This window comes from Colias eurytheme, chromosome 1 (genome assembly GCF_061535395.1).
Source record: "Colias eurytheme isolate Ceu_HAF_F1 chromosome 1, ilColEury1 Martin Lab GWU primary, whole genome shotgun sequence".
Classification (NCBI taxonomy): domain Eukaryota; kingdom Metazoa; phylum Arthropoda; class Insecta; order Lepidoptera; family Pieridae; genus Colias; species Colias eurytheme.
In genome coordinates this window covers 7,822,716-7,846,560 of record NC_142980.1, presented here as the reverse complement: position 1 = coordinate 7,846,560, position 23,845 = coordinate 7,822,716, and the positions used below count along the sequence as shown (strand labels likewise).

The 23,845-nt window shown below is 35.2% G+C and overlaps 2 protein-coding genes and 1 long non-coding RNA gene across 4 annotated transcripts; 1 reads left to right on the top strand and 2 right to left on the bottom strand.

The window, feature by feature from the left end:
• Positions 1-576: 576 nt before the first annotated feature.
• Positions 577-1,303, bottom strand: LOC149911108 (uncharacterized). Its single transcript, XR_016456804.1, has 2 exons — positions 1,065-1,303; positions 577-761 (listed from the first exon to the last, which is right to left on the bottom strand). It is a non-coding gene; the product is annotated as an uncharacterized LOC149911108 (long non-coding RNA).
• A 1,306-nt stretch (positions 1,304-2,609) lies between these two features.
• On the bottom strand, positions 2,610-5,142 carry LOC149911107 (enkurin). The gene is made up of 4 exons (XM_090109963.1): positions 4,495-5,142; positions 4,125-4,415; positions 3,171-3,387; positions 2,610-3,014 (listed from the first exon to the last, which is right to left on the bottom strand). Exons 1-4 carry the CDS (start codon positions 4,578-4,580, stop codon positions 2,844-2,846), a joined length of 765 nt encoding a protein of 254 aa, XP_089966089.1. The 5' UTR covers positions 4,581-5,142; the 3' UTR covers positions 2,610-2,843.
• Positions 5,143-5,976: 834 nt separating this feature from the next.
• Positions 5,977-23,678, top strand: LOC149911106 (pyruvate dehydrogenase phosphatase regulatory subunit, mitochondrial). 2 transcript variants are annotated; one of them, XM_090102857.1, is made up of 16 exons: positions 5,977-6,419; positions 7,302-7,514; positions 8,397-8,560; positions 8,719-8,852; positions 8,928-9,030; positions 9,146-9,247; positions 11,740-11,912; positions 13,485-13,677; positions 13,947-14,096; positions 14,402-14,556; positions 15,461-15,609; positions 16,257-16,554; positions 17,003-17,182; positions 17,946-18,146; positions 18,545-18,651; positions 22,653-23,678. In XM_090102857.1, the coding sequence occupies exons 1-16, from the start codon at positions 6,172-6,174 to the stop codon at positions 22,780-22,782; spliced, it is 2,700 nt and encodes an 899-aa protein (XP_089958983.1). In that variant the 5' UTR covers positions 5,977-6,171; the 3' UTR covers positions 22,783-23,678. The 2 variants fall into 2 exon arrangements, with proteins under 2 accessions (XP_089958983.1, XP_089958993.1); XM_090102867.1 differs by lacking the exon at positions 5,977-6,419 and adding an exon at positions 6,550-6,693.
• The last annotated feature ends 167 nt before the right edge of the window (positions 23,679-23,845 follow it).

The following is a 23,845-nucleotide window of genomic DNA, read 5'->3' as shown; positions in this document are numbered from 1 at the left end:
CAGAACAGTAAAAACATATAGAAGTGCTGTAATGTCTAATTAGTATGAAAACCAGTGTCGCCAAACCCACACATTTAAACCGATAGTTATACAGTACACTACAAGTAAACTATGCCTTTGATTGGACAGCTTAATTTGAGTAAAAACTGACTTAGGTTATAAATTCAGCATTTCAATATGTACCCTAACACACGATGTTACGGTTTATTTTAGTATAACATCCCTAGGTATATTAGCTGTTTTGTTTCTCATTGCACAGAAATTCCAAATTCGAAAACATTCAGCTACTCCACAACAGAGGGCGTTAGTTTTCGATAGATATAAATTTGAAACGCAACACATAGAGATAAGGTTGAAATTTGTGTCACTCAACATTAATGACATTAACTTGATATTTATCTGATGCTATGCTCTGAGGGATGTCAGCCTTGTTATCGATAATTCACAAATAAATATTTTTTGTGTATTTTTTTTCTTTCTTTTATATGAGTATAGTATAATGCGTCACATTTTGGAGTATGTTTATTACTACTAAGTACGTCTTTTTATATTATTATTATTAAATAAAAAACGGAATAGAATAGTATAAATCTATATTTACAAAATACAAACAGAAAATATGCATTATTTTAAATCTTGGAACTGCTGTAGGTTTGATGTATCGGTGGCCTTTGTTAGACCGCTTAGTACTGTTCGGCATCCAGTTAACTCGTCACGTTGCATTTATCCATTTCTCTTTTAAATTAGCCTCTTTGGGAAATCTATAAATAAATTAGACAAATGAAAGCTAAGGAAAAATAAAATAAAATTTAATATTTATAATGTTTGTCTTTTCTAAAGTATCGATACTGTCGATATGCACCACAAGCATCACTAAAGCGACATTCGTTTGTTTATTGCAATAATATTCCAGAAAGTCTTGTTTGCTGTTCAATCTATAATAGTACTAATTTCTTATGGATTAAGGTTCATTTTGACTAGATATTTGTATACAATTTTGACAAATTACGACAAGCGAAGTTATAACATAAAATATAATTAAAATAAATTAAAATAAGACTTACCGACGGTATGAAATGCCTTCATTGCTGATATTATTTCGTCTGCTATCATTTTTGCACTCTATACCGAACAACACGTCCTAATTAATGAATAAATATGGAAAAAAGGTTTGACAGCTGACAACCGACTCGAATATTTTTCTGCGCACAACTGAGAGCAAGTAAGGTGATCTAAACTTATCATTGACACGTGGGCCACGCCCACATCACACTTCTATCTACTTTACTGTTCTGTGCTCATAACGAAAGCTTTTACTGAATAAAACAAACTTTTTGTGAATATTTCAATAAGGATTAACTTCATATCTCATACAATTAGGATATAAACATTTTCTAATAAGTATTTAAAAATTAAAATGGATAACTTCCAATTACATTTTCATTAGTAATAAGTTTTTTAATGTAAATGCCATCCAAAAATGTTATATCACATTTAATTATTGGTTTTAAAAATAGTTTATTTATTTTTTATACATATATCTTTGTTCTAATTAGGTATAAGTATTTAATTATGATTAAATATGTAAGTGCAATATATCGTAATGATAGTCCAGTGTATTTTTCTTATTCGTTTTATCGAGACGTAATATTAACGTAAGGTACCTATTGTATTTCAAGGAACAGTTCTGCTACTGTGCCAAATTAAAGGTGTTGTTATGTTCATTTATTCTAGTCTGTTTAATTATTCTAATGTTGCTTTGACAAACACGAATGAATACGAATAAAGTTAATGAATAAGGACCTAATATTGCTGTATTAATAATGATCTCATGTAGTCTAATCTACTCTAGTTTGTGATCTAGTCAAATAGATTATTTTCAGATTTGTAGTCTTACTTAACATTCCATATTTTGGTGACTATTAAAGTTGTTGGGATTACTTTTTGTTTTATTTTATCTTTATGTGACACCTACAAGAATGGAAATGACCATCGGGTCATTGCACGAAATGGAAAAATCCAAATAACCAAGTTTTTGGATTTTTTTATTTAAGTACTTATATCATATCATTGGTGAAATTTCAAAAAAATAATAATAAAAATCTTTATTAACCATAAGTGTAGAACATTACAGTATTACTGGAGATCCAAACTAGGCTGTTGCCTGTGTCTTGGATCTCAGAAACGGTATAAATTTATGTTGAATTTTATAGGAACACATCGTCATTAGAATAGGAAAAAACGTAATTATTTAACAAATGTGGAGTTGAGTGTAAGAGGGTGTGTGTGTGAGGGTGAGTGTTGTAGTGTGTGTGTGGTAGTGAGTGTGTGTGATCAATACTTTAATCTTATATTATAGTATACTCATTTACTAATTACTATAATATAAGATTAAAGTATTGATCACACACACTCACTACCTTTTATATTCTGAAAACTAACCAGAATAAAATTTATCCTTATTGTTTTAGTGTTTTAACCAGATCTTCGGAATCGCGTAGTTATATATAGTTCATGAAGCCAAGATTTCATATTATGTAATAAGCATGATAAATAATGTAATGTTGCATAATTTTCAATCGAAAAATCTCAGGTTAAAATAACTGACATTTTTTTTCAATAATTAGACATTTTTATTCAGTCTCACATGAACAGCCAATAGAAAAGAAATATAAATAAACTGGAAATAACTTTTCGCACTTTTTGCCTTTGTAACCCTAATAAAATCCCTAGAATCAAGTCACCTAGCATAAAAATTGTAATTTTAATGAGAGTGCATTTCCAATTAATATCAAAAGTTCAAAACTAGTAAAATTTACGGAACACTCAACAAATTAGTCGGTTTATTCATAAATATAAATGAAAGGATTCGATTCTACGAGCGCTATATCCTTTTCGAGCTGTCGCAATTCCTGCTCCATCTTTGTTTTTTTAAGAATTTTTGGAATAGTGTCTGTTAGCATTGGCAGTTGTAGAAAAGCTTTCTGCATCATCTGCCAATTGTGTTTAAGGTCCTGCAACGAAAAAATGAAGGTATCTAAGTATACCTATTATAAATAAAAACGATACTTTTTACGCAATAGTAGGTAATAGATTAAATATATAAACAATGTACATATTTTTAATCATTATAATATAATTGACTAAAAATATAAAGATTTAGAACTCACCTCCAAAAGCTTCTTTCTTTCTTCTTCATTAATAAGTTTACAAAGGCTCTCCTTGTGTTCCTCGGCGTATCTAATTTTCTCAATTTCTCTCTGAATTTTTCTATTTCTTTTAACTAAGTATTCAGGCATTCTTCCAAAATCAGGTCGTAAACAGAATTCTGGAACTTCTCCTGAACCTTTTATTTTTTTCACGTGGCCATCTCTAGTATCCACTAGTCTAAAAACAATGTGAAAACTTTTAAAACTCAATGATTCTAGGAACGTAACCCAAAAATACTACTGGATCACATTTTCCCTTACTGGAATTATCTACTTAATGGCTTTAAGGCATCATGGTAATTCCCGTTATATAACCTTTTTCTGGTTAAAAATTTTAACATGTTTATCAATACATTGAAAATTAATATCTTCATAATATTATAAACCAAGTAATGCATAAAAACCGTATACCTATACGGTGCAATTAAGAAATAAATAAATAAATAAAATAAATATTTATTTCACCCTTAGATTATACAAAATTGAATATGAGGCTCTGGTTCTCTTGCTAGGCATAGCCTGTGTTAAGAGAGCCAGTCCCTTCCCTTAATACAATATCTTGGTCTTGATAAAGGTAAAAATGAAAAGAAAATTTATACAAAGGCAAAATTAAAAATAAAAATAAAAGGGAGAATAGCCAACTCTGTGAATGTGTGCTGTGTGTGTTTGTGTGTGTGTTTGCGTGTGTGTATGTGTATGTATGTGTGTGAGTGTGGGTGGATGTGTGTGTATGTGTGTGTGTTTTATTTATTTAAATGTTATTAAAATATACCTACCTATGATCATTTGTCCTATTCTAATGATCAACACATTGTAATATGCATTTATTCGAATATGCAGTGATATGCATTAGGTACCTTAAATAACCACATGAAAAAATAAATAAATAGGTAGTAGTCACATGAAATTACCTACCTGGGCTCAACGGCTTTAGGTTTTGTTTTTATCGCCTTTTTAATATTTACAACTTTGAAATTGATTTTAGGCTTTTCTGGGTTCTTCCCGGGTGGAGGACGTTTTGGAACAGGAGGGAGATTTCCAGATACGAAGCATTTATGGTCCGATTTTTTTAAGGGCTGTCCAATTCCCTCACCTTTTTTCAAAAACCGATCAGGTTGTTTTAGAGGTGTTTCAGCATATCCAAAATCGCGGCGGGTTGGAGGAATCTTAGTTTCTTTTAATTGCTTTTCTAATTTAGACTCATATCTACAAAATATATTGTATCAGTGCATTATGACCATGAAAAAAAAATGTTTAATAAACGATTTCGATTAATTTTCCCTACCTGGGTGTTTTGGGGGGTTCAGGAGGAGGTTCATCCAATATCGTGTATATGACTTCATCATGTTGTGTAATTTCCACGATTGACATCGTTTAAATATTAATTTTCAATTTTGTTGAAATAGTTAGTCATAAGACGTATTATTTATTATACGTATGATTATTGGAAATAAGAAGTTTATAAGAATACACGGTACAAAGTTGACGTTATGTGTCGTCATGGAAACGACACGAATTACCACATTTGTACCACACTTGGTACCACATCATCATCATCGGAAACAGCTATGACGTCGTTGGAAATCACAGTTGGAAACAGTAGTTATATATGAAGTTTTTTATACAATAAAGGTATTATTCTTAATCACATCGATTAGGTACTATACAGGGTGTCCCAAAAAGTAGTGATATACTGAAGCTGGGAGGTAGAGGACTAAGAGGGCTATCCGAATCACTCCCATGTGTGTTATGCGATTTTTCGTATTTTCGGAGTTATTAAATTTTTTTCAATTTTTCATCTATCGCCGAGTACCTACGATGAGATTTTTATTTATGGTGACGTGAATTATTGCGCTAGATGCTTGATTTTTTTTTGTGTGCTAAGCTGAAAGATAGGCCAATTCAGTATGGTAACATTTACTATCGTTAAATCTTCGAATAGAATAAAAAAAAGAATTAAATGCCAAGAAAGATAAAATTACCCAGTATCACCCAGTATGTTCATAACTTCAAGGGCCCATAAAAAATTAAAATCACATAAAAAAGGTTTTCCATTTGGCTTTTAAAAACTTGCTATATCGATCAGGTAGTTCTTATATTATACCAAGTAAAAATCAGCCAATCAAAATATAAATTCTCTGAAACATGGAGATTTTTAGCTATCTTCCCCAGACATCAAAATATAATTATGTTTACTAGATTTCCGCCCGCGGCTTCGCCCGCGTTTTCAAAGGAAAACCCGCATAGTTCCCGTTCCCATGGGATTTCCGGGATAAAACCTATCCTATGTGTTAATCCAAGTTACCCTCTATATGTGTGCTAAACATTGTACATAATCGGTTCAGTAGTTTTTACGTGAAAGAGTAACAAACATCCATACAAACTTTCGCCTTTATAACAATGCTCTACAATAGTATTATAGCTGTGATATTTTCACACCAACGGCGAACGCCCAAAACGCCCGACCTTACCACAGTTTCATCCAACGACCAAATTATAATTATTATATCCCCGAAATAGTGTTACTTTTTTTTTAATTTAGTTAGGTTTATGTTGGTATAATGCTTTATGGGTTTATCAAGAAGCTTATACCTATCTAATACACTGGAGATTTCAGTATGAATATTTCCTTGTCAAGTTAATGTTCATACTGAAAATTCCAGTTATAGCTACGCAGCTACGGTTTAGTGTCAATATGTCAAATAAATAATGTTTATGTTTATTCTGTCTATAATCTCTATTCTCTAGTAACTAGTAATCTGTCAAACTCACAGGTCAAATTCTTTATTTATATCGAACGATCGTCGATCTGTATCAAATCCGAATCTAAGCAGACACCTAGCGCAGTTCAAACTTCGGCGCATACAATGTTTTTATAGATAGGTACCTATCTAATTCGAAATTATTGATGTGGTTTTGAACCCTGTAGTGCAATCGCGTTTATGCGCAGTAACGATTCGAGATGTTGTCTAATCGCTTCAGACATGGTGTATATAAATATAGTGCATATAAATACTTGGGTATAGCACGACGATCGTTATCTAGCATTGATGCATTGGATCAGACAGAAAATCTGAACAATTGCTTAACAACTTTGCCTACCAAAGCCAAGGTAGTAATATGTGGCGGAGGCGTTATGGGAGCCGCTGTGGCTTATCATTTATCAAAACGAGGATGGGGTGGAGAAACCATCGTCATAGAAAAAGAAAGGTAAGAAAATTTAACGCTTCTATTGATTTTCATGTCTTGCTCTAATAAATGCAATTAATACTGACTAAATTTAGAAATAAAACAGTTGTATAAAGTATATCTGCGAGTCACAAAATGTTCTAGTTACATGATCCTTTGTTATGTTAATGACATTTCATATTTTAATTTATAGCATACATGCTCAATAAATCAAGCACTACAAACTATCAACTAAAATCATATACATTTCTTTAAAGATGAATACTTATTATAATTTGTAGTCATTAGGGATTAGGTAAGTATTGATTTTTCATTCCTACCTATTTACTTGCTTGGGTAAGCTTCAAAACATAGAAGTTGATAATTGTTGATGTTGAAATCTTATATTTCACATTTTTATTATTTCAAACACCTAATGATATGTATTCAATATTATCTAAAGTTTAAATATGTAATTACTTTAAATGAATTTTATTAATTGTTCATTTATACTGGTATATTGGGTTATATCACTGAGAATCCTATATAAATAAATTGGTAGGAATATGGATTATATCGAATTCTACTTCTTCAAGAATCAAGGGCTATTTCAGTTTTCATATAATGCATTTGATGATTATTAATCTATATCCATACTTAATATTATAAATGCGAAAGTAACTCTGTCTGTCTGTCTGTTACTCAATCACGCCTAAACTACTGAACCAATTTGCATGAAATTTGGTATGGAGATATTTTGATACCGGAGAAAGGACATGGGCTACCTTTTATTGCGAAATATGTACCACGGGTGAAGCCGGGGCAGACCTCTAGTACTATATATAGTGCAAATGTGATCCATCTGGTATGATGCAAGTCTTTACAATCTACACAGATAAAAAAACCAGTAACAATATCTCTTAGGATTGGAGCAGGGAGTCGGTGGCATTCATCAGGTCTAGTTGGTGCTTTTAAGCCATCCTTAGCCCAAGTACGAATTGCTCAGTCTTCCATACAACTTCTTAAAGATCTCGAATCGCGTGGGAGAGAAACTGGCTGGAAGCAGTGTGGATCTCTTCTGTTGGCAAGAACTAGGGACAGAATGACTGTCTATAGGCGAATGAAAAGTCAGTCAGTGTATGTAACAATTTTATTTTTAACCTACCTTGAATGTTCCCAGATGCATATTCCCTTATTGTGTGAGTTCCTTTCCTATCCCTATGTCACTTTATACTTTCATTAGCACATTCCTTTTTTTTCTTTACATAAAGTAGTTTACTAACAAATAACATCCAAATGATAAAATTCAAGCCTATAGGGATAAACAACTAAATTTTAAGCAGTTCAGTTGTTATATTATTATCGTTCATTTATTTTTATTACCATTCACAGTCGCGGCATTTGATTCCCAAAAACATTGGTATTTTTGTTTTTAACCTACCTAACCTTATTAAAGTTAACACTTAGGATAGATTTTTTTTCTGAATTATTTTAACCTTATGTTATTTTCATTATATACCGGACACCCTGTATTCACATAAGTTAGTAAATGACGTGCAGTTAAATAAAAGGGTTTTGTGTTCCTAATAATACAAACAATGCAATACAAAAAATTGAAAAGATTATTTCGGTATGAATAGGGTGAATAATAATTTAAAACATAATGTAAACATGTATGCACCTATGATGGCGTACTAGAAGATGGTTACAATGATAAACACAACCTTCACCTTGTAGATGAATAGAGTTTTGTGTATCTATTGAACTATCTGCTCTTTATGTGCATTACTTTAAATGTAATCTTGTACCATCTTCACTATTTAATGGGCCTGCTTCCACCATAATAGCATTTAATATTCTAGTTAGGCGCGATGGATACATACATTGAATGGTTATTACTTGTTTATTTTGATTGGTTTCATAGTTTTTAACAGTATTGTAAGTGTTTATATCCTTTTCATTTATTTCAATCTAAGTTATAATACCAGATTAGACAATTTGTATATTTGCCTCAGATAGGTCCTGGGGCATCCCATGTGAGCTTGTTAGTCCAAAACGCTGTCAAGAAATTTGGCCATTGCTTAATGTTGAGGACGTCCTTGGTGGACTTTGGATACCAGGCGATGGTGTTGGCGATCCATACCTTTTTTGCATGTCACTCATGAGGGAAGCTACTGACAATGGTGACTAGCAATTATGCACTTAATTGTTAAATAAAAATATATTACATAGATTTAAGCTTCTAATTTTATAGATTCTTGCATTGCTTTTTGAACTTCATGCACCAGCCCATTTTAAACCTTAATGATTAATTGGGATTTGAAGTTGTGAAATTTTGCAGGTGTAGGAATAATGGAAGAATGTTCCGTAACTGCAGTTCATTCTAAGAACGGTCGGGTTTCCGGAGTCGACACCACCCAAGGGTCCATCGAATGTCAATATTTTGTTAACTGTGCTGGATTTTGGGCAAGGCAGGTAAGTGAATCATTATTTTTATATTCCAAACGTATTGTACTCAAAATGGAAATTTAATCAAGTATATTTTTCAAGGTTGGACAACTCGCCAAACCACAAGTTAAAGTACCATTACTGCCATGTGAACATTATTATTTGCACACTAAACGTATTGAAAATCTGGATCCAATGACACCAGGTATCAATATCCAATGTTTTTATATTTATCAATTGTTAAAGAACTTAAGAAGATATGTAGGTATGTTATCAAAATTGAAAACTATTAAAAACACAATGATTTCTATTTGTTACAGTTGTGCGCGATCCAGATGGCTATATATATTTACGTGAAAGGGATGGGTGTATCCTAGCTGGAGGATTTGAGCCGATAGCCAAACCTGTTTATGAAGAAGAGAGTAAGTTTTATTTTATATTAATTAAAAATTGTAGCTAAGAAATGCATTTTTTTAGGTATATAAAAGGAAACAATACTTTCATAAAATATATTATTCTATTTTTATTTTGTGCTTATGCTATTGTTATGAACATTGCGAATATACTTCTAATGGCACAGGCTAGCGATCTGTTATATCTCAAGACTGTATGCACTAATGCATACAGCCATCCCTAAACTATCCTGTCAGCACATTCCTTTCCCGCCATGATTCCTATGCGTCCCTCATCCAGTATCCTACATCCGTCCTACATCCAACATCATCAGAGTACGGTTGCCGGCAAATTCATATAAGTCTTGTGTATTAATTCTCTAAATTTAATTATTGTGTTAAAATCAAGTTTAAATAATAAAATCATTTTTTTTAAAAAAGAGGTTTCATTCACCTCGCGTAACATTTTGGTGGCAGCGGTGGGATACGGATATTCCAGTGCCAAGCAACCCTAGACTCACTCCGTTTTCCGCGTTTTCGTTTTCTACAGTCCGAAAACTGTAAAGTGCGTCAATCCAAAGTGTAAAAATCCAAGGTGCATAAAGTGCTAAACCGGAAGGTTTCAAGTGTCCCATAAAGCGCAAATCTACAAATATTTGGTGAAAGATCCAATTATCGAAAGAATATATTATATTGAATATCCATCGACGTGATTTCTTCCTGCGTCGGAGTGCTACAGGCACTCATCATCCCTGCGCGTGTCCTGAAATTGGACACCTGCCTGTTCCTGTCCGTGGAGTAGCGTCGTGTGACGTGTCCCGAGAAAGTTCCCAAAAACCGAAGTTCAAAACATAGGTATTCTAAGAAACATTGATAATGTACCGGATGTTTGTCACCGCATCGCTTATCGTCGCCGTTTATACATTGTAAGTCGTTTATTATTGTTTAACTGTATTATCAACATAGCGAGAGAGCCCGTATATAATTATTTGTGTTTTTTCTATGTGTCGTTATTTTATACAAATCCATTTAAGTTTAAATTGTTTCGTCTCATTTTTAAATATAAAATATTAAACCTAAAATATTATGTCAAAATCGCGTGTCGACGATAGCAAATTGTTTATTCCCGTTCCGGAAGTAATTCCTAGTGATAGTGAATCTGTTAAATCTCCCGTGGGCTCACCACGAATGACCAGACAAGCCGCAGCCGCATTAGCCATGGCTGAATTAGATAATAATATTCTTTTTAAATTCATTAAGCCCTATGAAGTATGATGGGAATAGAGAAACTTTAAATTCATTTATCGTCAATTGTAATAACGCATACGAATATGCATCAGATAAACAAAAGCCCATATTATATTATTCAAATATATTTTAAGTCAATTAAGCGGTAGAGCGGAAGTAGCTTGTTCCATTAAAGAATTCGGGACATGGGAACAATTAAAAGAATTCTTAAAAACGCAGTTCAGTCAACGCAATCATTATTCTCATCTTTTAACTGAACTGCAAGAAAGTTCAGTTACAGTTCAACTCCAGATCGGTATCAACAAGAATTTATTCATCCAATCACCCGTAGTGCAGGACTCTATTTTGATCCAATTGGAGAATTAAAGATCAACACCGGTTATCTAGACGTTGTAACGCCATTTGATATTTCTCACTGTCAGCACATTCCTTTCCCGCCATGATTCCTATGCGTCCCTCATCCAGTCAGTCTACATCCAACATCCTCAGAGTACGGTTGCCGGCAAATTCATATAGTAAGTCTGTGTATTAATTCTCTAAATTTAATTATTGTGTTAAAATCAAGTTTAAATAATAAAATCATTTTTTTTTAAAAGAGGTTTCATTCACCTCGCGTAACAGATCGCATGGCTATCATAATTATTATAAATTTTAGCAATTTTCATTATGTACCTGGTTATATTAAATAACTTTGTTAGTAATAGACTTACAAAAAAAAAAATAATAAAAAAAACTATGTTTTTTTCCCCTTTCTTTAGGTTATTTTTAACGTTTCATATGCAACTAATTATTACTTGGAAATAAGTTTCGCTATGCGCACCAGCAACCTATAATTTAATAAAATCTAAAGTGAAATAATAATATACATAATATTATAATGAATAATCAATCTTTATCCCCTACAGCTACAGCACGACGCGACGATGCGAGTCAACTTACAAAAATTGTTGTTTTTGGAAATTTATATGCGTTAGTTTTTTTATTTTCCTTTTATAAGAGCTATTACGCACTGTCGACCAGTCGCTGGCGACTCAGTCGCCGGCGACTGTGACTTACTATAGTTTAAATAGGGGCTTGCGCACTGAGTCGTCAGTCGTCCAGGAGTAAGTCCAGTCGCCGGCAACTGAGTCGCCGGCGACTGGTCGACAGTGCGTAATAGCTCTAAACAACCGTGTACTGTTTTCGCAAGACGATAATTGTGCAAATAAGCGATTTTTTTTACTTGCTAAGTTTTTTTAATCGTACATTATTGAACGGTAAATGTATATAAACAGTTGAGAACTCAGCCCAACGGTGTCTCCCAGAGGACTGGGACCACTTCCACGTGCTCCTCCAAGAATTGCTGAAGCGCGTACCCAGTTTGAACCAAGCCGTCTTGCACAAACTTTGCAATGGTCTGGAAGCATTTTCACCGGATTGCAAGTGGATTGTCGGGGAAGCACCTGAGGTAATATTATTTACATTATCCCCCTTAATTTTGTACCTTGTAGCTAATTGATACTATTTTCTCATGATTATACTGCATACAATAAATTATATTAGTGGTAAAATTGGCTGTCTACAAATTGTACAAAGTGTTAGTAAGAATCGCAATATCTCAATAATTATTTACCTAATAATTATTGAGATATTGCAAATTTAAAGATGTACAAGTTTGGTTGGAGGTTTTTTCTCTTATGGAAGCGTATTTTTTTTTTTCAAGTTTATTTTTGACTATATTTAGTTATATTATAAAAATGCGTAGCAATGTTTATTCTGTATTCATATTTAGACTGCTGTAAGAAAGATTTATTAAAAAAGAAGTAAGTATATTTTAAAAATTAAAAAGAAAAGTACTGACACTAGCAGTAAATGGAAATGTTATGATCTACATTGTACAGGGCGGTATGCAGGGTGTCCTGACAATGGTGGATAATCTAAATCGTGCGTGTACGGGAGATGTGAAGAGAGGGGTTAGCACCACCCGCTGACAAAATTGTGTCTGAAACGGCTCGCGGTATACGCCATTTTTTTGGAAATTTTGAAATATTCGACGTTTTCTGGAATTTGTGGACACCACGTCCGCAGTTACGTCCCGAACTACAGACGTGATGTCCACAAATTGGAGAAATATTAGGAATTTTCTAAATTTTACAAAAATTGAGTAACCCGCAAGTTGTTTGGATAGAAATTTTCAACGGGTGGTGTTGACACCGCTCTTCCCTCCCTCCCGCACACGCACGAACTAGACTATCCACCATTATTGAGACACCCTGCATAAAGTTCATGATAATTGCAACGGTGGAAGGAAGTACAAAAGAAGCGCCGACTATGCAGAAAGCTGTGTTTTTTCGAATCGTTGAATATCATGAATGAAGCTGTTATGAGGCAGCTAAATTCGTGTTATTCAACGTTTTGCGAAGACATTATCATCTATTTAGTCTACAACGAAGATGGATTTGGTAAGTCTTTAAATATTTGTTTAGCGTCTCATCTATAAGTTATTCAACCAAAAGTATAATTTGCACGTTTTCAAGCAATGAATACAAGGATTTGCAGTTTAAAAAGTCATAAATTTACATTTAGATCAAAAGACAATGGTAAATAAAGAACTGTCATCATTTTATCATAAATAAGGATCAACTTCAGTTATTCTTCAATCTACTTACTTACTTGCTAAGTAATCTTAAAAGATAAAACAGAAGTTAGATGAAGTACAGTCACACAGTCACATCTGTTAAATTATATAGATACTAGCTTTCCGCCCGCGGCTTCGCCCGCGTTTTCAAAGCTAAACGCGCATAGTTCCCGTTCTCGTCGGATTTCCGGGATGAAACCTATCTTATGTGTTAATCCAAGTTACCCTCTATATGTGTGCTAAATTTCATTGTAATCGGTTTAGTAGTATTTGCGTAAAAGAGTAACAAACACACACACATTCTCACAAACTTTCGCATTTATAATATTACTCTATAGTCTACTCGATTCCAACGTAATTCCACTTGAATATTCGTATACTAAGGAATTGAATTTTGATCAGATGTTCAATTACCACGTAGCGGCTGGTATGAAGACGGTTGGCATATCGGCGGCCGGCGGGGTGGCTGAGGCGACTGTGGACGAAATAGTCGAAGGATACACAAAATACGACATGTACGAACTGGACATCAGCCGCTTCCTCGGATTGCATAATAATAAACGATTCCTGAGGGATCGGGTTAAAGAAGCCCCAGGTAACGAAATTGGAGTGTGTGCAGTTATCAGAAATAAAAAAAAATTGTTTATTTTTTTGTGTCAGGACAATACATTCTTCTTTCTTTAATTTCATGTTACAAAATGTCTGTCTACAAACTATATATTTGATAAAGGTTATTAAGCTTATATTGCCTTTGCAAAACTGTCTTTATTTATTAGAATAGTCTATCTGACCTTACAAAATATGAAATTTAATTGATTCATTAAAAGATTTGTACGGAGATTGTGAAAAGTAGGTATATTTTAGGTGTTCACTATGGTCTATCGTATCCCTTCCACGAGTTTGAGACAGGCCGTAACCTTCGCCTGTCACCGATCTACCCGACGCTTAGGGACAAGGGCGCTGTATTCGGACAGGTGATGGGCTACGAGCGGCCCACTTGGTTCGAACCTGTTGGTAAGATTACATGTATTATACTACTAATAATTATTGTAAATGCGAAATTTTGTATGTTTTTTTGTTTATTTGTACACTTCACAAATACTAACCTTCTAAATTATAAGTGCCAAAGTTTTATGTGAATAATATAATAGATTTCTTTGTTATTATTAAAAAAACGTAGCAAAATAACACATGAGCCACAAAAATACTTGATTTTGCCCGCGGGTTCGTCCGCTTGTGAAACCTGAAATTGAAAAATTTATTTTATGGACAGTATTCCTATTAAAATACTGTCCATAAATTTTCCAACATATTTATAGATAAAGACGCAGACAAACCCAGGCCGTTCAAGACAGCCTATACGAAAACCTTCGGCAAGCCGCACTGGTTCGAAACAGTGCAAAGGGAATATTGGGCTTGTAGAGAAGCTATCGGTCTAGCCGACTATTCGTCGTTTACCAAAATTGATTTACAGGTACATAACTTAAATAATATTTAAAATATCTTTACACTTACATTGTTTTCAAATGGCAAATGATTCACGTGCATTCTGGGATCACTTTAATTTGTCAAATAATTGTGTGCAAATAAAAAAAAAAACCGGCCAAGAGCGAGTCGGACTCGCGCACCGAGGGTTCCGTACAAACCTTGTTTCTTTTGATTGCGTTGACATAGAAGTTTGATTTTGTTACACCTTAAAGGAGTATTTGGTATGAATTTCAATTTAATACCTCTACGCGTTTATGAGGAAATGGGTCGTAAGTTTAAAATTATTAAAAAAATATATATTATGTGATGTAACTAAAAATGTATGGTTTTCGTAATTTTTCCTTTATCTATGCTATAAGACGTTGCTTCGTACCAAATTTCAAGATTCTGAGTTCACGGGAAGCACCCTGTAGGTTTTGATTCCCTTGCAAGTGTCGAAAATTTGCGGCATAAACGGCTGTATCTTTTGATTGCGTTGGCTTAGAAGTTTGATTTTTTCACAGCTTCAAGGGACAGTACACCTGAGTAATTGATATAAATTTCAGCCTCATACCTCCACGCGTACCTGAGAAAAAGGGTCTTGACAGACGGACGGACGGACGGACGGACAGACGGACAACAAAGTGATCCTATAAGGGTTCCGTTTTTTCCTTTTGAGGTACGGAACCCTAAAAATAAGTTAAAAAAGCCATGAGCATGTTTTGACAGGCAATTGATCATAGGCATATTTATTTATAAATTATAATTGATAAAAAATACGTCTCATCTGGTTATCAGATCGGTGAAGGTAGATCTGCCACGGTCTCCTCTACTATAAAATTTTTCGTACTACATTCATACTAATATTTGCACGGCCTGGGTTACAATTGTATTCCGATTTCATATTATAGTCTCAGGGCAACGAAGTAGTGGAACTGCTACAGTACTTGTGTTCGAACGACGTGGATGTGCCGATCGGAAGTATTATACACACGGGGATGCAGAACGAACGCGGCGGATATGAGAACGATTGCAGCTTGGCGCGTATCTCGGAGAATCAGTGAGTATTAGCATAGAATTAAAGATCGATTCTCAGGCCTACCGAAGAAATATATTAAAATTGGTCAAGCTGCTTTAAGGAGAATTTACGCTATACCGTGCTGCGACCATGGTCGTGCCCCGTCCGTGGCTAGATCAAGTATTATACTTTTTGTGTTAACTGTTAAGTGCCTGACCGTGATTCGATCTTGCACAGACGGGTCACGGCCCGTCCCCGGCACGGTGTAGCGTGAATCGTGCTTTGAAATCGTGCATCTGTAAAGCCGGCGCCAGACATTGGGATCAAAGTTTGAGCACACATTTTCTCTCACTCAAACTCAATACCACTCACAGATTAACTATTGCATACAACTGCTCCGTTTAGCGGCGCACACGCGACTAAACACTGCAACAAGTGTGGCAGGCCGCACAAATTTTGAACTTTGTTTATTTTGATGTGCGCACTAAAACCGACACATGATGGCAAACTACAAATATGTGTTCAAACTTTGCACAACGCAAATGTCAGTGCTACACTTCGCGACTTTGTAGATATTTGCGTATTTGAACATATGTCTGGCGCCGGCTTAAAAAATGCTCTCCAAAGGACGTGTCGAAAAAATGTATTTGAAGTTTGAACGACTTAATAGATCACGAGCATTATTTCAGTTACATGATGATCGCGCCAACGATCCAACAGACGCGCTGCAAGGTGTGGATCAGACGTCACCTGCCGCCCAACGGCTCGGTGACTCTCTCCGACGTGACGTCACTGTACACGGCCATCTGCATACTAGGCCCGTTCACCAGGAGCCTGCTGTCTGAACTCACGGACACGGACCTGTCTCCGTCCAACTTTCCCTTCTTCACATTTAAGGAGCTAGACGTGGGTCTCGCTAACGGTGTTCGCGCTATGAATCTCACGCACACGGGTGAACTCGGTTACGTGCTCTATATACCTAATGAGGTAATTTCAGTGTGGAAGAAATAAATTTATTGTCATCGACACGATATTAAATCAGGGGTATTTTAAGTGTATTTTGTTTGTATCAAATAGAGAACTATTTATGTAGTTATGTGAAATTATGTAGTTATGTATAAAAGTAAAAACTACATTGATATCTTTCGCTTGAAGGATACTGGAGATAATTATAACATGTAGTCTGTAGAACTCATTGTTAACTTCCATATCCAGTGGTTTAAGAATTTTTGAATCCATCCCAAAAATAGTACCCGAGATTAGTGCGTTCAAACAAACGGTTAATTGGAAATTCTTAATAAGTAAAAAAGTCAATCAAGAACAGCCGAACTGATTTGGTTGAAAATAGCTAAACATAGGATACTTTTTATCCTATTTTTTTTTTATTACTTTTTATCCTAAGTTTTCACTTCAAAAAGGAATAATTTGTCACCAGTTCGCGCTGCACGTATACAACCGGCTCACAACAGAGGGTGAGAAGTACGGCATCACACACGTGGGCTACTACGCGGCGCGGTCGCTGCGCGTGGAGAAATTCTTCGCGTTCTGGGGACAGGACCTGGACACTATGACCACGCCGCTAGAGTGCGGGCGCACGTGGCGGGTTAAGTTCGACGTGAGTACAAGGAGTAAAAATTCATTTTCTCCAACTAATGATAAAATATGTGGCTAACGATGTATATGATAACGCTGAAATGTACTTTCACAATTTTAACAGTTATTTTCCTTAACCAGGCGAAGATAAATAAATATACAGGGTGTCCCACTGTTGGTATACTAAGCTCAAAGGAAGTTATAGTTTTGCATACGCTACGTACGTAAAAAATACTTAAATTCCAGACGCATTTTTTTTTCAAATAGATGCATTCTTAAAACTGTATGTGAACACTCATAACAAGAAACCCGCCCAACTTTGCCACCAGCACGTGAGCTATCGTTTAAGATTATGTTTTCATAGACAAAATGCTCACATTAGAGAAGCAGTATATGCCAGCTGCGCGAAGCTAGAGAAGAAAACATAAAATTTTGCACAAAATTTTTACGTAATTTTGTTTAAGTATTTTTTACGTGATCAGTGTATGCAAAACTACAAGTCCCTTCGCGCTTAGTATACCAATAGTGGAACACCCTGTATATTATAAATCGTATTCACAATTTTTTTAACGTGATAACGTTTTTAAAATCGTTTTAGTCGGGTGACATGTTCAGAAACTAATTGTGTCACACCAAAACCTCACGAGCGCGATCGCAGGTATAACGAGAGAGAGACGGACCGATCTCCCGTCTCATCTCGAGCGCTGCCACCAATAAGACGTTATCACGTAAACATCTCGATCGTAAACCTACTTTACAAACAACCAATTTTTTTTTCGTAACAGAAACACATACCGTTCATCGGGCGGGACGCTTTATTACAACAGCGTAAGGAGGGCGTGCACAGGCAGTACGTGCAGCTGCTGTTGACGGACCACGACCACGAGTTGGACCTGTGGTCGTGGGGCGGCGAGCCTATATACAGGGACGGCAATTACTGCGGACAAACCACCACCACGAGCTATGGGTTTACGTTCAAGAAACAGGTACTTTTTGCTTTTGTATAATCCAATAAGCTTATATCTAATACACTGGAGATTGCACTATGACCATTAACTTGTAACAAGAAAATTTTTTTTATCCCTTTCACACCAACTTGCCAAGTTAGGTGTGAAAGAGATAAAAAACATACAGGCGTCATTCAACGTCATATTTTCTTGTTACAAGTTAATGGTCATAGTGCAATCTCCAGTGTATTAGATATAAGCTTCTTGATATAATCTGTTCCACGACATGTGACATCTGCCAACCTGCAAGGGCCAGTGTGGTGGATTATGATGATGATTATGTGTTGTAAATGCGTTGCCATTTAAAATTCGGTTGTTTTTGGTAGATTTATTTTTATGACGAAATAACCTTAATAATTATCATTTATCTTATTCAGGTCTGCCTTGGGTTTGTTCAAAATCTGGATAAGGATGGCATCCCGCAAAAGGTTACGAACGAATACATCTTGAGTGGTCATTACGAAATTGATATTGCTGGAATAAGGTACAATACAAACAACTTAAGGGTGCTATAACAGTTTTTTAACAAAAACCGCTATTTTACGGTACAATTTTAACTCAAAGCACTTACACGTGAGAACAAAGTAATATCTTAATTTAAAGATAATATATTCAGTTCTACGACCATCTTATAAAAATTGTACGACGTCATACAAAATTGTCGCTGAAATACGATTTTCCCAGCACAATGATCGCATAAAATGCAAAAAAATAGCGGCCTTTACACGCAAACTCTATCGCGCATGAAACAGCAATCGTGCGTGAAAGAGCGTGCGTATAAAGGGTGTAGGGCGCGGAAGGAAAGACCACATGCCGCGCTCATCAGTCGCGCGCGCAATCGCACTCACGATTGTACTGTGGTTGCCTTTACACACAAATTCTTTCGAGCACGAATAAGATGGCGAACATACGCACGTGGAGCAAGGAATTAGTATTGGAACTTATTACTTTATACAGATCTTTCCCATGTCTCTGGAAAATTAAATCGGAGGAGTACAAAACCAAGATTTTTTAAGATTCTCTCATAACAGTATCTTGTTTTGATATTTTAAACTTGATTTTATTTATCAGTATATTAAATAACTCATTATTCATACGCAAATAATTCTTGAAATCGTCTGGATAGTTTTCTCTTAATTCTTTAATCAAAGGCATATTGCTGTCTATATTTTTTAACCCACACTGAACGTTTCTTTTTCTTTTTGAGTTCAATTAAACCAGCAAACATGATAACTTGCGCCACCCGATATCTTGTCTCCATTTTTTTCACTTTTATCACTCGCGGTTGTCGATAAAACCGTGTGCATTGCACACACTCCAACACGCGCCTCTTTCACGCGGTCTATCACGGGCGATTAGTCTTTACACGGCCGCTCATTCCGCTAAGGAAAGCAAACACGAATAATCGCGCGCGAAAGAACAAGTGTCGCAGTTAAGACATACAAAGGTAATCGCGAGCGATTGAGCGTGCAGGCTTTCCCGCGCGTAATCCTGTACGATCCACAGAACGCGCGATAGAGTTTGCGTGTAAAGGCCGCTAATGGGGTCTAAACCGGTACACTTTTAAGAAAATTAAAAGCCTAATCTATCTTCTTACCTATAAATTATTAGCGGCCTTTACACGCAAACTCTATCGCGCATGAAACAGCAATCGTGTGTGAAAGATCGTGCGTATAAAGGGTGCAGGGGACGGAAGGATAGACCACATGCCGCGCTCATCAGTCGTGCGCGCAAACGCGCACTCACGATTGTACACAGGTTGCCTTTACACATAAATTCTTTCGCGCACGAATAAGATGGCGGACATACGCACGTTGAGCAAGGATTAGTATTGGAGCTTATTACTTTATACAGATCTTTCCCATGTCTCTGGAAAATCGGAAGAGTACAAAAACAAGAATTTAAAAGACCAAGCATATAAAAAACTTATCGACTTTTGTAAAGAAAAAGGTTTAATTGACGCTAATCGTGATTTAGTTGTAAAAAAAATGCAAAGTTTTTTGAGTTCAATTAAACCAGCAACCATGATAACTTGCGCCACCCGATATCTTGTCTCCATTTTTCACTTCAATCACGCGCGGTTGTCGATAAAACCGTGTGCATTGCACACACTCCAACACGCGCCTCTTTCACGCGGTCTATCACAGGCGATTAGTCTTTACACGGCCGCTCATTCCGCAAAGGAAAGCAAACACGAATAATCGCGCGCGAAAGAACAAGTGTCGTAGTTAAGACATACAAAGGTAATCGCGAGCGATTGAACGTGCAGGCTTTCCCGCGCGTAATCCTGTACGATCCACAGAACGCGCGATAGAGTTTGCGTGTAAAGGCCGCTATTGAGGGATATATAGTCCTTTATAGATTGTGATAATTTTTTTGTATCTAAATCAAAATTTTATTTCAATTATAAGCTAAATTAAAAATACTTGTCGATTTCTTCATACATTTTGCTCTCGCGGGTCGTCAGACCGCGCTCAGAAGCGCTCTTGGAAGGACGGGTGTATCGCTCCTCGTCCCAAAAATAAAAACGAATTAGAAAAAGATTATTGTGCGTATACTGTCGTTTTCGTGATTTGAAATATTTGATACTTTATAAGAGTAAACAGTATAAGTTTCATATTCCAGTTATTTGTCATTTAAAATTATGTTTTAAAAATTATGTTGACTGAGATCCTCTTTTTTTATGGGTTGTTGAACGGATTGGTGGGGTAAAGCAATTTGACAAAACTTAAATCCAAAATGGCGCCGACGAAAATTTGCCATCTTTTCGTCATGGGTGTCATTTTCATGGTTTTTGGGGTAGCTATTAACTAATATGAGGTCAAAACTAAAATCCAAGATGGCGCCGACGAAAATTTGACATCTTTTCGTCATGGGTGTCATTTTCATGGTTTTTGGGGTAGCTATTAACCAATATGAGGTCAAAAATAAAATCCAAGATGGCGCCGACGAAAATTTTACAAATTTGCGTGATGGGTGTCATTTTCATGGTTTTTGGGGTGGATATTACGCAATATGAGGTCAGAACTAAAATCCAAGATGGCGCCGGTGAAAATTTGACATCTTTTCGTCATGGGTGTCATTTTCATGGTTTTTGGGGTAGCTATTAACTAATATGAGGTCAAAACTAAAATCCAAGATGGCGCCGACGAAAATTTTACATCTTTTCGTCATGGGTGTCATTTTCATGGTTTTTGGGGTAGCTATTAACCAATATGAGGTCAAAAATAAAATCCAAGATGGCGCCGACGAAAATTTTACATCTTTCCGTGATGGGTGTCATTTTCATGGTTTTTGGGGTAGCTATGAGGTCAAAAATTATCAAAAAAATATCCACCATATTACGCAATATGAGGTCAAAAATAAAATTATTATTAAGAAAATTACACCTATGACGAAAAGATGTCAAATTTTCGTCGGCGCCATCTTGGATTTTGGTTTTAACCTCATATTCGTTAATAGCTACCCCAAAAACCATGAAAATGACAGCCATCACGAAAAAAGTCAAATTTTCGTCGGCGCCATCTTGGATTTTGGTTTTAACCTCATATTCGTTAATAGCTACCCCAAAAACCATGAAAATGACACCCATCACGAAAAAAGTCAAATTTTCGTCGGCGCCATCTTGGATTTTGGTTTTAACCTCATATTCGTTAATAGCTACTCCAAAACCTTGAAAATGACACCCATGACGAAAATATGTAAAATTTTCGTCGGCGCCATCTTGGATTTTAGTTTTGACCTCATATTGGTTAATAGCTACCCCAAAAACTACCCACACTTGCAAATGTGTTTGCTACGTAGGAAAAGTTCAGATTTAAGAGTATCCTAGGTAATGTGTTATGTGACGAATACCTATAATTTATTTCATTCCGACTATTTTTCGGAATAACATACATTTACTAAGAATTGTATACAATGCCGGATTTAATACAGTGCCGGTAACATCATATGTATGTTAATAATTCTACATTTCTTAAAAAGCTTTGATATTGTATACAATTCATAGATTATTATTCAATGAAATAATGATGTAAAATAGTCACACTTTTTTAAGTTGTTTAAATATACTAACATACTTATTAGGATCGTACCTACTAATAAAAGTAACAAAATGAATTTTTAAAGTTCCTAGTAATCTTCTGGAATCAATTTCAATAAAAATACATAATATCAAAAATTAAAAATAATATCAAGTATGAAGATGGTCTATAAAATGGAATGCGCTATGTTTACGTGAGCGTGATATTGCCGCGAACAAAGTTACGTCGTTAGATACCTAAATTTGAGTAACGCAGATTTGTGACAGCGTCCTTAATAAATTCACAGTTTAAAATATATGAAAATTCATTCATTCCCTTTTTTAATCTGTATTTTTTGGTACTAAGGGAATACAGATTATTATCAGAATTGCATTTTTATTTTATCTTATTAAAGTGTGTGTTTTTAGTGTTTCTTTTTAACTGTATTATTTATATTTTATAGATACGCAGCAAAAGTAAATCTGCACTCTCCGAACTTGCCGACAAAATATCCCGACAAGGAACGTGATGTTTACCAAGCCACAAGGAAGTTACACGAATCACAACACTTGGGAAGACATTACCAGCCTTAGATAATAAGTATAAATATTCAGCAAATACGCGAAAGTGTCAATAAAACATGTATACTTCATATAGCATTACTGTGATTGGTAATTCTTGCTGTGTTTAAAATGACTAGTTTATCGAAAACCTTGCCTTAATAGTAATATTTTTAATTTATTGAAGCGCATAATAAGGGCAACACTTACAATAAACATTGATAATAATAGCAAGTAGATAGATTTGAGTTGATCAAGGTTATACAATTTTGTAATAATTAAATTTTCTACAAAATCAACTACTATATTACTCTACTTACCTTTGTCTTATATATTATATAAAAATGAAACCCGCTTTCTTTGGTCACGGCATCGCGCGTGAACGGGTGGACCGATTTCGGTAATTCTGTTTTTATTATATTCATTGAATTACGAGGATGGTTCTTATGTAGAGAAAACGTAAATATGTACCACGGGCGAAGCCGGTGCAGACCGCTAGTATAACATATAAAGCTCTTCCTTACAACTCTTGAAACTTATAGGCCTAAGGGCGTATTCAGAAAGAAAGCTTGAAACTTATAAGCGCTTATCGGCGCTTGCTGGTTTGTTCTACACAAAGGAAGCAGATAAGCGCTTATAAGTTTCAAGCTTTCTTTCTGAATACGCCCTTAGTAAATGTTTGCATTAACTTAAGTATTCAAAGTGGAATGGAAGTATTTTAATAGTATTAATAGTATTAGAAATATATTTAATTAAATCATACTTACCATAAAATTATAAACGCGCAAGTTTGTAAGTAAAGATTTATGGATGGAATTGATGCATGTTTGGTACTCTTTCACATAAAAACTACTGGACGGAATTGGATGAAACTTTACAGGAATATTAGTTATACATCAGAATAAAATGTGAACTATAGTAATACCATAGACTAATACACTCAAGAAGACTTACAATCGCCATAGTAAAAAACGTAACTCGTTTCTCAGTTCCCAATTTTGTCGATAGATGTCACTCACAGTAGCATTTGGCATTTTTATAAGCTTTTTTATACGTTTAAGAACTAGATGTCGCCTTAGAGCATTAAGTCGGTTTA

Excerpts from the sequence above, each read along its gene's own strand:
- LOC149911107 (XM_090109963.1), bottom strand. The coding sequence starts at position 4,580 with ATGTCAATCGTGGAAATTACACAACATGATGAAGTCATATACACGATA. Across the intron at positions 4,416-4,494 it reads GAACCCCCCAAAACACCCAG|ATATGAGTCTAAATTAGAAA; the intron begins GTAGGGAAAATT and ends TATATTTTGTAG. Across the intron at positions 3,015-3,170 it reads AAAGAAAGAAGCTTTTGGAG|GACCTTAAACACAATTGGCA; the intron begins GTGAGTTCTAAA and ends TTTTCGTTGCAG.
- LOC149911106 (XM_090102857.1), top strand. The coding sequence starts at position 6,172 with ATGTTGTCTAATCGCTTCAGACATGGTGTATATAAATATAGTGCATAT. Across the intron at positions 6,420-7,301 it reads ATCGTCATAGAAAAAGAAAG|GATTGGAGCAGGGAGTCGGT; the intron begins GTAAGAAAATTT and ends AATATCTCTTAG. Across the intron at positions 7,515-8,396 it reads CGAATGAAAAGTCAGTCAGT|GTCCTGGGGCATCCCATGTG; the intron begins GTATGTAACAAT and ends TGCCTCAGATAG.